Source organism: Biomphalaria glabrata, chromosome 5 (assembly GCF_947242115.1).
Source record: "Biomphalaria glabrata chromosome 5, xgBioGlab47.1, whole genome shotgun sequence".
In the NCBI taxonomy this organism is placed as follows: Eukaryota; Metazoa; Mollusca; class Gastropoda; family Planorbidae; genus Biomphalaria; species Biomphalaria glabrata.
The window spans coordinates 40,752,647-40,765,340 of NC_074715.1; the positions used below are offsets into that span (position 1 = coordinate 40,752,647).

The 12,694-nt window shown below is 38.2% G+C and overlaps 1 protein-coding gene across 11 annotated transcripts in view; it reads right to left on the reverse strand.

Annotated features, from left to right (window-relative positions):
- LOC106064962 (microtubule-associated serine/threonine-protein kinase 3-like) overlaps positions 1–12,694 on the reverse strand; it is a 132,936-nt gene that overhangs the window by 23,346 nt on the left and 96,896 nt on the right. For all 11 annotated transcript variants that reach the window (XM_056029237.1, XM_013223634.2, XM_013223632.2 and 8 more), the window contains 2 exons: positions 7,158–7,230; positions 6,906–6,987 (listed from right to left, as the gene is read on the reverse strand). In XM_056029237.1, coding sequence (XP_055885212.1) covers positions 6,906–6,987; positions 7,158–7,230 — 155 coding nt within the window. The remainder of the gene's footprint in view (positions 1–6,905; positions 6,988–7,157; positions 7,231–12,694) is intronic.

Here is a 12,694-nt window from a genome sequence, read left to right on the forward strand (position 1 = left end):
TCTCTACACATTAAAGTCTACCACTTGCATCTATACACATTAAAGTCTACCACTTGCTCTCTATTAAAGTCTACCACTTGCTCTCTACACGTTAGAGTCTACCACTTGCTCTCTATTAAAGTCTACCACTTGCTCTCTATTAAAGTCTACCACTTGCTCTCTACACGTTAAAGTCTACCACTTGCTCTCTATTAAAGTCTACCACTTGCTCTCTATTAAAGTCTACCACTTGCTCTCTATTAAAGTCTACCACTTGCTCTCTACACGTTAGAGTCTACCACTTGCTCTCTATTAAAGTCTACCACTTGCTCTCTATTAAAGTCTACCACTTGCTCTCTACACGTTAGAGTCTACCACTTGCTCTCTATTAAAGTCTACCACTTGCTCTCTATTAAAGTCTACCACTTGCTCTCTATTAAAGTCTACCACTTGCTCTCTACACATTAAAGTCTACCACTTGCTCTCTATTAAAGTCTACCACTTGCTCTCTACACGTTAGAGTCTACCACTTGCTCTCTATTAAAGTCTACCACTTGCTCTCTATTAAAGTCTACCACTTGCTCTCTACACGTTAGAGTCTACCACTTGCTATCTACATATTAAAGTCTACCACTTGCTCTCTATTAAAGTCTACCACTTGCTCTCTACACGTTAGAGTCTACCACTTGCTATCTACATATTAAAGTCTACCACTTGCTCTCTACACATTAAAGTCTACCACTTGCTCTCTACACATTAAAGTCTACCACTTGCTCTCTACACATTAAAGTCTACCACTTGCTCTCTACACGTTAGAGTCTACCACTTGCTCTCTATTAAAGTCTACCACTTGCTCTCTACACATTAAAGTCTACCACTTGCTCTCTATTAAAGTCTACCACTTGCTCTCTACACATTAAAGTCTACCACTTGCTCTCTATTAAAGTCTACCACTTGCTCTCTACACATTAAAGTCTACCACTTGCTCTCTACACATTAAAGTCTACCACTTGCTCTCTACACATTAAAGTCTACCACTTGCTCTCTACACGTTAGAGTCTACCACTTGCTCTCTATTAAAGTCTACCACTTGCTCTCTATTAAAGTCTACCACTTGCTCTCTATTAAAGTCTACCACTTGCTCTCTATTAAAGTCTACCACTTGCTCTCTACACGTTAGAGTCTACCACTTGCTCTCTACATATTAAAGTCTACCACTTGCTCTCTATTAAAGTCTACCACTTGCTCTCTACATATTAAAGTCTACCACTTGCTCTCTACACATTAAAGTCTACCACTTGCTCTCTACACATTAAAGTCTACCACTTGCTCTCTATTAAAGTCTACCACTTGCTCTCTACACGTTAAAGTCTACCACTTGCTCTCTACACATTAAAGTCTACCACTTGCTCTCTACACGTTAGAGTCTACCACTTGCTCTCTATTAAAGTCTACCACTTGCTCTCTACACATTAAAGTCTACCACTTGCTCTCTACACGTTAGAGTCTACCACTTGCTCTCTACACGTTAGAGTCTACCACTTGCTCTCTATTAAAGTCTACCACTTGCTCTCTATTAAAGTCTACCACTTGCTCTCTACACATTAAAGTCTACCACTTGCTCTCTATTAAAGTCTACCACTTGCTCTCTACATATTAAAGTCTACCACTTGCTCTCTACACATTAAAGTCTACCACTTGCTCTCTACATATTAAAGTCTACCACTTGCTCTCTACACGTTAGAGTCTACCACTTGCTCTCTACACATTAATGTCTACCACTTGCTCTCTACACGTTAGAGTCTACCACTTGCTATCTACATATTAAAGTCTACCACTTGCTCTCTACACATTAATGTCTACCACTTGCTCTCTACACATTAAAGTCTACCACTTGCTATTTACACATTAAAAATCGCGCCCACAGACTATAGTCACGGCAATGGTGGCAATGTTTATAAAAAGGCTGATACATTAGTGGAAAATCGCATTAAAAATATTTTGCCTTATTTTATAATTGCAACTATTATCTAAACTATTTCTGACCCATATGTAGTCTTCAGAAATATTAGAACATATTCTACCCGTATTGTGCTAAAAGATAGAAACGTCTAATTGGGTCTCGAAAAATGTTTCTTTCCAAGTTGATAGACAAGACGTGACCAGAGAATGAGACGTGACTAGAGAATGAGATGTGGACGTGAATTACTTCGGGCAAATTATCCATTAATTACACAACTTTTGGATTAAAGGCAAAACTTTTCAACTTTTAAGATACATTCAAATGTTACGTTACGCTTTTGAAATTCAGGAATACACTTTTTTGTTTCAAATTTAGGCCTATTACTAGTTCAGAATAATTAAGGTCCCCCCTCAACCCACTAAATTGAATAGCTGATCTTCCTTCCTGTGTCCTTCATGTAAAGCCTCAGTAAAACCCAGCCTTGTCTTCCTTCTCCCTTAGTCTCACTCAGATCTGTTGCATTGCAAGCTTCTCTTGGACCGTGCGACTTGTGCTTTGGAGGAGAAGTGAAGGCCTGTCGAGTTGTTCACTTTCTGTTGACTATTTGTGTGTCACACCTCTAAGTTTGGTGTTTGCAGATTACCATTATACTTTTATCAAGAATCTGATGATCAAATCTGTAGACTTTTGTTATACATTTGTTTTCCGTACCGGGGAAACTAGAAAGAACTTAACGGACTATTCCGTGTGTGTGTGTGGGGGGGGGGATTCAGATGTAAGAACAAGAGAATAAGAAATTGAAAGGGAACTGAAGATAAACAAGACAGATCCTAAGAAAAAAAAAATTAAACTTAGGTTTAGACATATAAGTGAGACTTCCATGACAAGTACCTAGTCGAAAACGTAGAAGAACACTGCATGGCATGGTGAGAATAATAGAGCAAGAGTCCTTGACAACTAGTATGCGATAACAATGTCCTACATCTATTATTAGACCAAGAGAAATGGTTTGGAGATACTACAAGCACTTCTCGTCCCAAGTTGCCTTCTACACTACGTGACATTGCTGCAGACAGAATCAATATGGCACAGTGCATTCTCTGAACAAATTCAATTATTAAACATCCACGTTGATCATTAAATCAAAGGGCATTCAGAACATTGGAATGAGCACACAAACACGTTCCTTTCAAACAACACAACAACAGTGTTTCTCTTATTCCGAGTAATGCTACAGATTGTCTTCCTCTATGTTTCTATATGGCCTACAGGACTTTGTAGATCTCATTTACATCGTCTTTCTATTCAGAATATAACATTTTGTTTTGAAACAGCCAAATGAATTGTATGACTTGGTTGAATAGATTCAGAAGTATTTCTTCAATGCTAGTAGATTGATAGTCCACTCTATAGTCAGAGTACGTCCCTTACTTTACTTCCATGCCATGATATGTCACAACGCTATAGGACCAACTTGTCGCTAGTAGAAACAGGGATATGTCAACGTTATAGGACCAACTTGTCGCTAGTAGAAACAGGGATATGTCACAACGTTATAGGACCAACTTGTCGCTAGTAGAAACAGGGATATGTCACAACGTTATAGGACCAACTTGTCGCTAGTAGAAACAGGGATATGTCACAACGTTATAGGACCAACTTGTCGCTAGTAGAAACAGGGATATGCTTTGGGCTCATCTAGTCTTTCATTATATGCATGTCTCTAGATCGTAAGATAAATTGAAGGCAAACAGAAGCTCAAACCAAGAGACTCAGAATCTGCTATATCAATCTCTAAATGTGATAGAGACAACCCAATTCACTTTATCTCATGTACTCAGATGCAACCCAATTCACTTTATCTCACTAATGTACCCAGATGCAACCCAATTCACTTTATCTCACAAATGTACCCAGATGCAACCCAATTCACTTTATCTCACAAATGTACTCAGATGGAACCCAATTCACTTTATCTCACTTATGTACTCAGAGACAACCCCATTCACTTTACTTTCACTAATGTACTCAGATGCAACCCAATTCACTCTATCTCACTAATGTACATGGTTTTATGCCCTTTTACTTAATCTCACTAATGTAAAGTCACCCTCGTTAACCGTGGGCCATAGAAACAGATGACCTTTACATCATCTGCCCCATAGATCTCAAGGTCTGATAGGGGAACTTTACTAATGTACAGTCCCCATTTCCTTAATCTCATTAATGCACACGGTGTTACCCCCAATAACTTTACCCCCCTCCCGTTTTTCAATACTACTACTACTAATTTATTTTCATGATTAAAAAAAAAGAATCTGTGTCTTAACAGCAGGATGTGATTTTGAAGATTATTTCCCCATTCCTTTGAATGTCATGAACATGAGACAACGAGACATCTCCTAGTCTCAAGTCTTACTGGACAGAAGAAGAAGGGAGAGGGGGCAAGTGAACGTTTGTGAGGAGGACAGTAAGAAAGCGGAGACAGAGAGTCTGACCACGAGATAAAGAGAGGAAGAATGTATCGATCAAACAGATATAGGCCAAGAGATCTGGAACTACCGGCAATAATGCTCTTACTTTGTTTGAAAATAAATGACACGATCAAGTCAAACAGACACTAAGTGATATTAAAACGTCGGGTAACTCCATCCAGACCTACAAACTAGGAAAATTTTTTTATCTAACTTTAAAAATGGAGAGTGATTTCATACTATTTGGAGATTATTTTTTTTTACGAGAGAGAGAGACAGACAGATCGACTTCCCAAATCATTTGGGACTAAATAGTGTTAAGCAACGTCAGGGTTATGCATGGCAAGTTTGTTAGATCTCTTACCTATACATCTAGACCTACCATGTGAGAAACAATCAGCCGATTGATAAAAGACAACATACCACCATCTAATGACGTCATCAATTCTGACGTCTATTGTTTATGTAGAACTTTTTCCTTATATCTACGAGCCGACGAGTTCGCGTGTCTCTTATTGCCATTGGCCACAAGCCTCAGACATTAGAATGGCGAGGACGAAACAGTAAATGACCACTAGCTACGTAGCCAGAGTCAGGTCAAACTCTACCTAGGGGCTTCCTTTTTCTAGACCCTACTATTAATGTTATTACTATCTGGCCTTTCAAACAGACGCGCACAACAAAGGGCCGGTCATCTAGAGAGTAGTGTGAGTGGGGGGCCGAGCTGGTTAGTCTTAATGTAGCTGGCAGCAGACCATTGGCACCTAGTGGAGAATACAACGGGTCGTTTTTTGTCTTCTTACATTCCCAGTGTGACACTCCTACACTCAGCTTGGTTTCAAACGTTGAGCCAGAACCAATGAGTTCATCAGATGCCAATGATTATTTAGAATCAAACCCACACTTACATATTGTTTACACATAGGCACAAACTTTTTTTGTATGACAAATGTACATACAAGATAAGAATGTGATATGTCAAGCGTGTTAAGCAAATGTCACCCATATTGGTCTAGAGTCCTAGATCTACAATTGTAAGTGATTTCTTCCCAACACCATGAAGTAACAGATCAAGAATTCAACTGAACGAGGACTGGATGGACAGTGTCGTGCGCGCGTGAACGTTTTCTTGTCGTGTTGAATAGTTGTGTTTTAATGTCTAGGAAGTAGTTTGAATTGGGCGCGTTTTGTTGTCGAGACTATTGTGTGTGTGTTTACGTCACGCTTAGTTCCCATGTTGTCTTTGCAGCGGAGAGAGCATTTTAGTTGGTTACGCTACAGTTCTCCGTTTCCCCGTTTCAACGGTACGTAAATAGTACATAGTTTTAGTAAGTAGGCTGATCTTTCGGTACGGGTGTCGCTAATGAAACATTCTTTGATGTAGCGGCATCGCTAGATCTAGGGTTTCTTTTGTTTCAAGATGTTAGCCTTAGGCTTGAGGAATAGTGTTGTTTTCTCGCCCTTGGAGTCGTGATTTGTTGTTGTTCGTTGTATACGAAGCTGTCGTTCCGTAGGGCCGAAATGGAGTGTGCGTGTGTAGGTGTGCTATTTGCATATGTACTAATGCAATATTTAATATCTATGGATTCAGCTTTTAGCATATGTTGAAACCTTTTGTTATTTAAACTTAACTTATTATTAAATGTTGTTCTTGTTGAAGGATTGTTTATTACTCATTAACTGTTCCGTTCAATGATCTTTTATTTGATGTTCAGTTCCATGCAACTAAATGTGCTGTTACTCATTGGTGTCTGCTTATCCTGTTGAAGTGGGGAACCCGGGGAATTATATCATCCCCTAGATAAAACCAAAAACCCGCCTTGACATATGACCAGATAGACCAAATATTTCAAAGCAATCAACCGACTGTCATGTCTCTGTCAGTGTCGGCTTTAGGCATAGGCAAACTAGGGCTTACTAGGGCCTCCAATTGATTGGGGGGGGGGCCCACACAGAAAAAAAATAAATTGCGAGTCATGGGTCAAATCTCAATCATAGCAGAACTCTATGGCTCAATGTCTAATAGCCTTGCTCTGAGTCTCTATTGTGATTCAAGGTTTTGACTTGTCTGACCCAGGGCTATTAGTTATCCACGTATGTTAGAAGACTATTGTTTCTTTCTTTTGATGAAATGTCGTCCATGGTGCTATCGGTGTTATATGAATTTAACTTATTGGTTGATTTAGATATAGTTACATGAAGTTTTTAATTCATTGCGTATTTTTCGGTCGTACTTTTTTTTTCTATTTCATTTGTAACCACGCTATTCACTTCGCCTAGGGCCTCCAATTACCTAATGCGGGCCCTGTCTCTGTGCAGAAAGTGACATGTCCCTCCGTTACTGATGCTGAAGTCAAAAGTCTGTCGCTGATGCTAATGTGAATGTCTGTCGCTGATGCTAAAGTGAATGTCGTTGATGCTAATGTCTATCAATGTTATTTGTGAAGGTCTCTCTGTGTATACTTATGGGGTAGGCAGACGACACTTACCGAGACATTGGAACTCCCTGGCGTGTTGGTTCCGTAGCCTGAGGATGGAATAGAAGCGCAGGACCATCTTCTCCCATCACATCTAGTAGGTGAAAGCAGGGGCAGCCGAAAGAATAGATACATTTTGATGACTTACAAAGTAGACATTGTATACTTCAAAAGAAAAACAAACTCACAAAAACCATTCCCCTTTAATGAATCTGATTTGTTTTTTAAATTTAGGATTTTTAACTGTAAGATTGAGATACTTACTTTCTGATGGCCTGGAAAGCAAAATGCCCATGTTGGTTTGGAGACAAGTTTCTGGGACTTTCGTGTGGCGACCCTGGAGATGAAACAAAATAGATAAACTTTAAATTGAGTTTATTTATGAGAAGGACAGCAATTTACATACGTTTAAAACATTATCTATGTCTCTTCATATCTGACACGTAGTTACAAGTCTGAAGATTCGATACAGTGGCTTCACGACGACACTTGACCAAAAAAAAAAGTGTTTTAAGTCTTTGAAAAGATCGATACATACTTCCCTTTCTGTCTTTGAAAATATCAGTCATGAAAAAAAGAAGAATATTTTCCTATTACAAAAACGAACAAGTTATGTTGTTTAAAAAAAAACTCGACTCCGTATGAGATGTAAAGAGATCTAACATGACAACAAACACAAAACAGGTTTACGTCCTTCCCGCATGTAACTGGACAGTAACAAGTTTATATTTCAAGAAATCAGTTCAACGAGTCTATAGGCTAGGGGATTAGCACTGGGACAGTTTGTCTGTAGTAAATCAAAGCAGCACCAGGCATTACTAGATAACAATCAAATTGAGTTGCGCTACTCAACCTGATTATTGCCCTGAGCCTATAAATTGAAAGGCATGTTTATCCGAAGAACTCCCCCCCCCCCCAATAGACCACGTGATGCTGCCAGAAGTCACTGGCTCTATACAAACGAATGCACCATCCATGCCAGCAGCCCCGCGAGTGACATTTCAAAGTATCAACATGCCAGCAGTCATTATTTTATCCGGTTTGTTGAACTAAGGCAATGTTCTCATTAGCAAGTCCCACCAGGAGAAATGGGTCACTTGTCAAAGTAACCGATCACCACGTGCACAAACTGATAACAGTTTCTTTGTCGTATGTGTAGAGAAACTAATTGAAAACTAGTAAACCATTGAATAACAAGGTTAGGGGCTATAACTCCACTGGGATCGATGTAAGCCACCGTGTAAGTCAAAGGATGCCATAACAACAGTCAGGCGGTGTATGTCAATATTCAACAGGATGATGAGAAACTTGTTCCATGAGGCGAAAGTTTACTTTTGAAAAACTGATCAAACTACATTAAAAAATCTATAAAACAAATAGTGCTTGTGCCTGCAACGTGAGGAGTTCTTCAAACTGATTCTGACGGTGTATCTAGTCCTTCTAAAGCCACCAGTAGTCCTAAAGTCGGGTGGAAACAGTCGTTAGAGGAGAACCTCCGTTGGGGTGCCTGAGGATAAAGTCTATTGCAACGGCGGGGATGGAACAAACATGTTATTATACACACACCATTTTCGAGGGGCCGCCTTTTTCTGGCGGACATCTACACAGTTGCTGTGGTACAGAGAAGGAATAAGAGGGGGGTTTCCCTTCGTTCTCTCGTCTACCTTGAATGTTTTGGAATAGGAGCCATTGGTAAACATTTACATCTGCTTGGATCTTTCCCCATTCAGAAGTTTGTTCAGACAGGCAGATGGAGGCAAGCTTCCGTAGAGCTAGAGTTCCAAGAATCTTAGACTCAACTCTTAGGACGATTACGAAGAAGACGAAGAATCCCGTAAAATAAATCTTCTTTTCCCCAAAGGATGTGTTTTTTCAGAGACCAAGCTCTACTAACGATGTTTGCAGTTCCCCAAAGGATGTGTTTCTTCAGAGACCAAGCTCTACTAACATTGTTTGCAGAAAAGAAAAAGGGGGGTGGGGAATTTCATCTTGAAAACTTAGAGATAAATAGTTGGAAAATAAAATCAGTATTGGAAAGTTCAGATACATCTTTGAGCAATACAATGAACAAAATAATACACAAGAAAATGACTTGTTATATTCACACTAACTTCTGAGTATAGATAATATTAGGGCCAATTATAAAGTTAGCAAAACATTAAGTCACTGAGTTTGATGGAGACATACTAACTAGACTGTAAACAGTTGAAATATTTCTTCACGTCTTTGGGCAAAGTGTAGAAATGACAAAAAGAAGAGTCTGGTATTTGTGTACATTTCGTGATTTGTTTTGCTACGTTCAAAGTAAACTAATAAGAAATGTACATTCATCAAACCGTATCATTAGACATACTGGTACAAAATCATAGTTAAAAATTAAAAACATGAGTCTTTGTAGGTGTAGCCTAATGTAAAACATAGTTTCAGTCAAAGGCCCAGCAATAAGGAACAGACGCCAGACCTCCCCCTTCTCTCGTGACCAAATCAAGAACCAAGCGATCCCTTGATGAATATTAACACGTCAACTGTGAGAAGTCGATGTACAATGTTATCATGAAGATAGAGTTATATCTCTCTATGCTACGTGGCATCATTAAAGAGTTCAGAAGGCGAGAATCCACTCGTCAATTAGAAGGCTGAAATGTCAGTAGAAAGGTCGTTAGAGTAAGGTAAAACTCTTGCTTTGGTTATATCGAGACTATGTTCACTAGATCAAAACTCGAGACTGGTTTAAATAACAACCTAGAAATAACTACAGCCACTTTTTTTTTTTTCAAGCTTTTTTAGTTTATTACTTGCTAATTATCTGCTCTTCGTGACACCTAGATGTAGAGAATTAAGTGACTTACACAAGGGAGGAAGAAACTACTGATGAGGAAATAGCAATGAGCAACATGAACCTTCAACCAACAAACACATTTTGAAAGTGCTAAAGTAAAACTCTCTACTTTTCCAGTGCGTTACTAGAATCTAAAAAAGATATATATGAAGTTTGCGACATTGTCCATTTGGAGGTTATCTAGAGACACTATGGAATTAGTCCAGTTCTGTCGACAAACAGGAAGCCCCGATAATTCTAGTTCCTTAAAACACCACAATTATGGAGACCAGATTGGCGGTGAAACTTCTCGAAAATAGGCGTGACTGTGAGAAGCAAGTTCAAATAGTTTTCACGTAAAGAGTCCTAAAAGACATTGTTTTGAATTGAGGAAAATTGTATTTTCATGTAGACCTAACATCAGTCATCCAATGTTATTTTATTGAAGAGTTGTTTTCTTTCTCAACACTAGACTACCCTCTAATAAAAAAAAAAAGGATAGGGTTAGTTTATAGAAACAACTAAAACTATTTCTAAAGGAGAACGATCAATTAAGCAAAATAAATATCCTCTTCAGTCAACTTTATAATCGCTCTGTAACAAACGTCCATACCCGCTGAACAAGTCGGGCTACAGAAAATCAATACCAGAGATTATAAACATCAATGTCTCAAGAACAAGTTGGAATATTAAGAATCAATAGAGATCTCTAAGAAACATCAATACCACTAGATTCAAGCTACCCAGTCTCAAAGCCTTAAGCTGATAAATAGGTCAACTATCTCAAGGGCACCCGCATGGAACGGCTGGACATGGAAACTAGCTGGAAGTTTCAATCAAACATGACAATTGTTGATGACTATTACAATTATTCCCACAAGTCTTTGATGGTTATGTGTAGCTGAAGTAGGATTTCTTCTAAAACATGAACAACAAATCAAGTAAAAATGTTAAACTTACACAAAGTGAAAGGGAAAAAATGTACCTTTCTTTACTTTTAGATCTGTATTGTTACACTTTAGAAAATAAAAGTGAGCTAACTTACCATGGTATTCAGAGATAGTAAATACCGGTAACTCTCCTGAACTGGGGCTACTCAAATCCTCCTCCATTGCACTGAGTGTCAGGTCAGCATGAAGAGTATGCCCACAAGTATAGGCCTATATCATTCAACTGTCTCTAAGCATATCACAGTGGACATTGCGAAGGCAACAATATCATCAGCTTAATACTATTCTTTGAAACTGAACATCGTAGCCCAGGCCCTTATGTTTTCTATTCCCACGACTGTACTGTTGAAGGAATGCATGTGGACATAACGAGGTAGACCAATCCAAGTCTGACACGCTCAGTTCACACCATAAGACCTGGAGGAGGATTATTCGGTTCAAGTTTCTGATCATGAAAGACAAGAACTATTCCAGGTCGTATAGTAGACTGCATAGCAATTGAATTCATGGACTAGAGACACAAATAAAGTGCATGACTTAAGATGATTATCAATCCATTTTTTTTAAATGTTTGAGACCAAGTAGTCCACGAGTCACAAGCAGTTCACAAGCCTGCATTGATTCTCACCAAACAAATTCCAAAATTAAAATGTCAGTCTTCCCAATGGCATACCACTTTGTCAAAACATCCTAAATAACCTATTCCACTAAGTTGCTAATATATACAAGATAATGTCATTGAGTTTCTCTTTCATCGCTGTTCAATGATCAATCTACGTAGAGTGTACAATCGAGTTGATGTTATTCATCAAGCTATTTGTCGTTGTCACTCTGGTAAAACACAGACATAGGGAACAAATCAGAGGCACACTGGAAGCAATATCAGCTCGCTATCAAAAAACTTGTCGTGCCAAAGTCATTGATTTCTTTTTTTTTTTAGCCTTATTGATGACACAGTAACTCACGCGATAATAGCACCGATACAGTCACTCACGAGATAATAGCACCTCGGAGCCAAGCGTTTACTAATCTATCAACAGAATCTACTTTAAAAATAACTTAGATCAATCGATTGATGTTTGGTTCAGTGTAAAGTATCTAGTATTTGGTTCAGTGTAAAGTATTTGTTTTAATTCGGTTCAGTCTACGTTATTTGTTACGTGTATAGTTCAGTGTAAAGTATGTGTTTAGTATATGGTTTAGTCTACGTTATCCTTTAGGTGTTTGATTCAGTGTAAAGTATGTGTTTAGTATATGGTTTAGTCTACGTTATCTGTTAGGTGTTTGATTCAGTGTAAAGTATTTGCATTTTGTTGATCTAAGCAGACCGTGAAAAAAGTTCAAACAGAACACCAAGTCATGTGTTGTTTTACCAAAACAACCGGAACCTGCTCTAGTAAGGAGACGCCTTTAAACCATAAAAATATGAAATATTTGGTGTTTTCAAAGATATCATAGCGCACATTATCCATACCACCAATTCGGTTGAAATAAAAATCTAACATTGATTTTTTCACAAGTTAAGTTTACGCTAAACTTTTAAATTGTGTAAAAACATTGTTCTACAGATCGATATTGTGTGTGTGAGAGCTGGTGTTATAGACAAATTCTTGAAGCTATTCAATCAATGAAATGAAAACAATTAAAAGCTACATCAAACATCGAGTTGTTTTTTTTTCTGTAACATTGAACGATTAATTTCAATTCTAACTGCACACAAAATTCAAGTATATGAAAGACAAAAAAAGTGTTTTGGCATCAAGCCAATCTATTATGATAATGTGTGTACTAAATGTCTTTGAGTGGATATGTCTAGTTTAGAATAGAAACGAATATGTGAGAAATGTACATGGATATGTAACTAGTTCGAGATATTCATTGCCATAGAACTTATGGGTAACAGATTTTTAGAATAGAGATTGATCCATATTTTGCATATAAATAAAAAAAAAAAAAAAAAAAGTTCAATTTTGACTTGTCTGACCCAGGGCTAGCACTTAGCCAATACTACTACTTCATATTTAGAAACCACA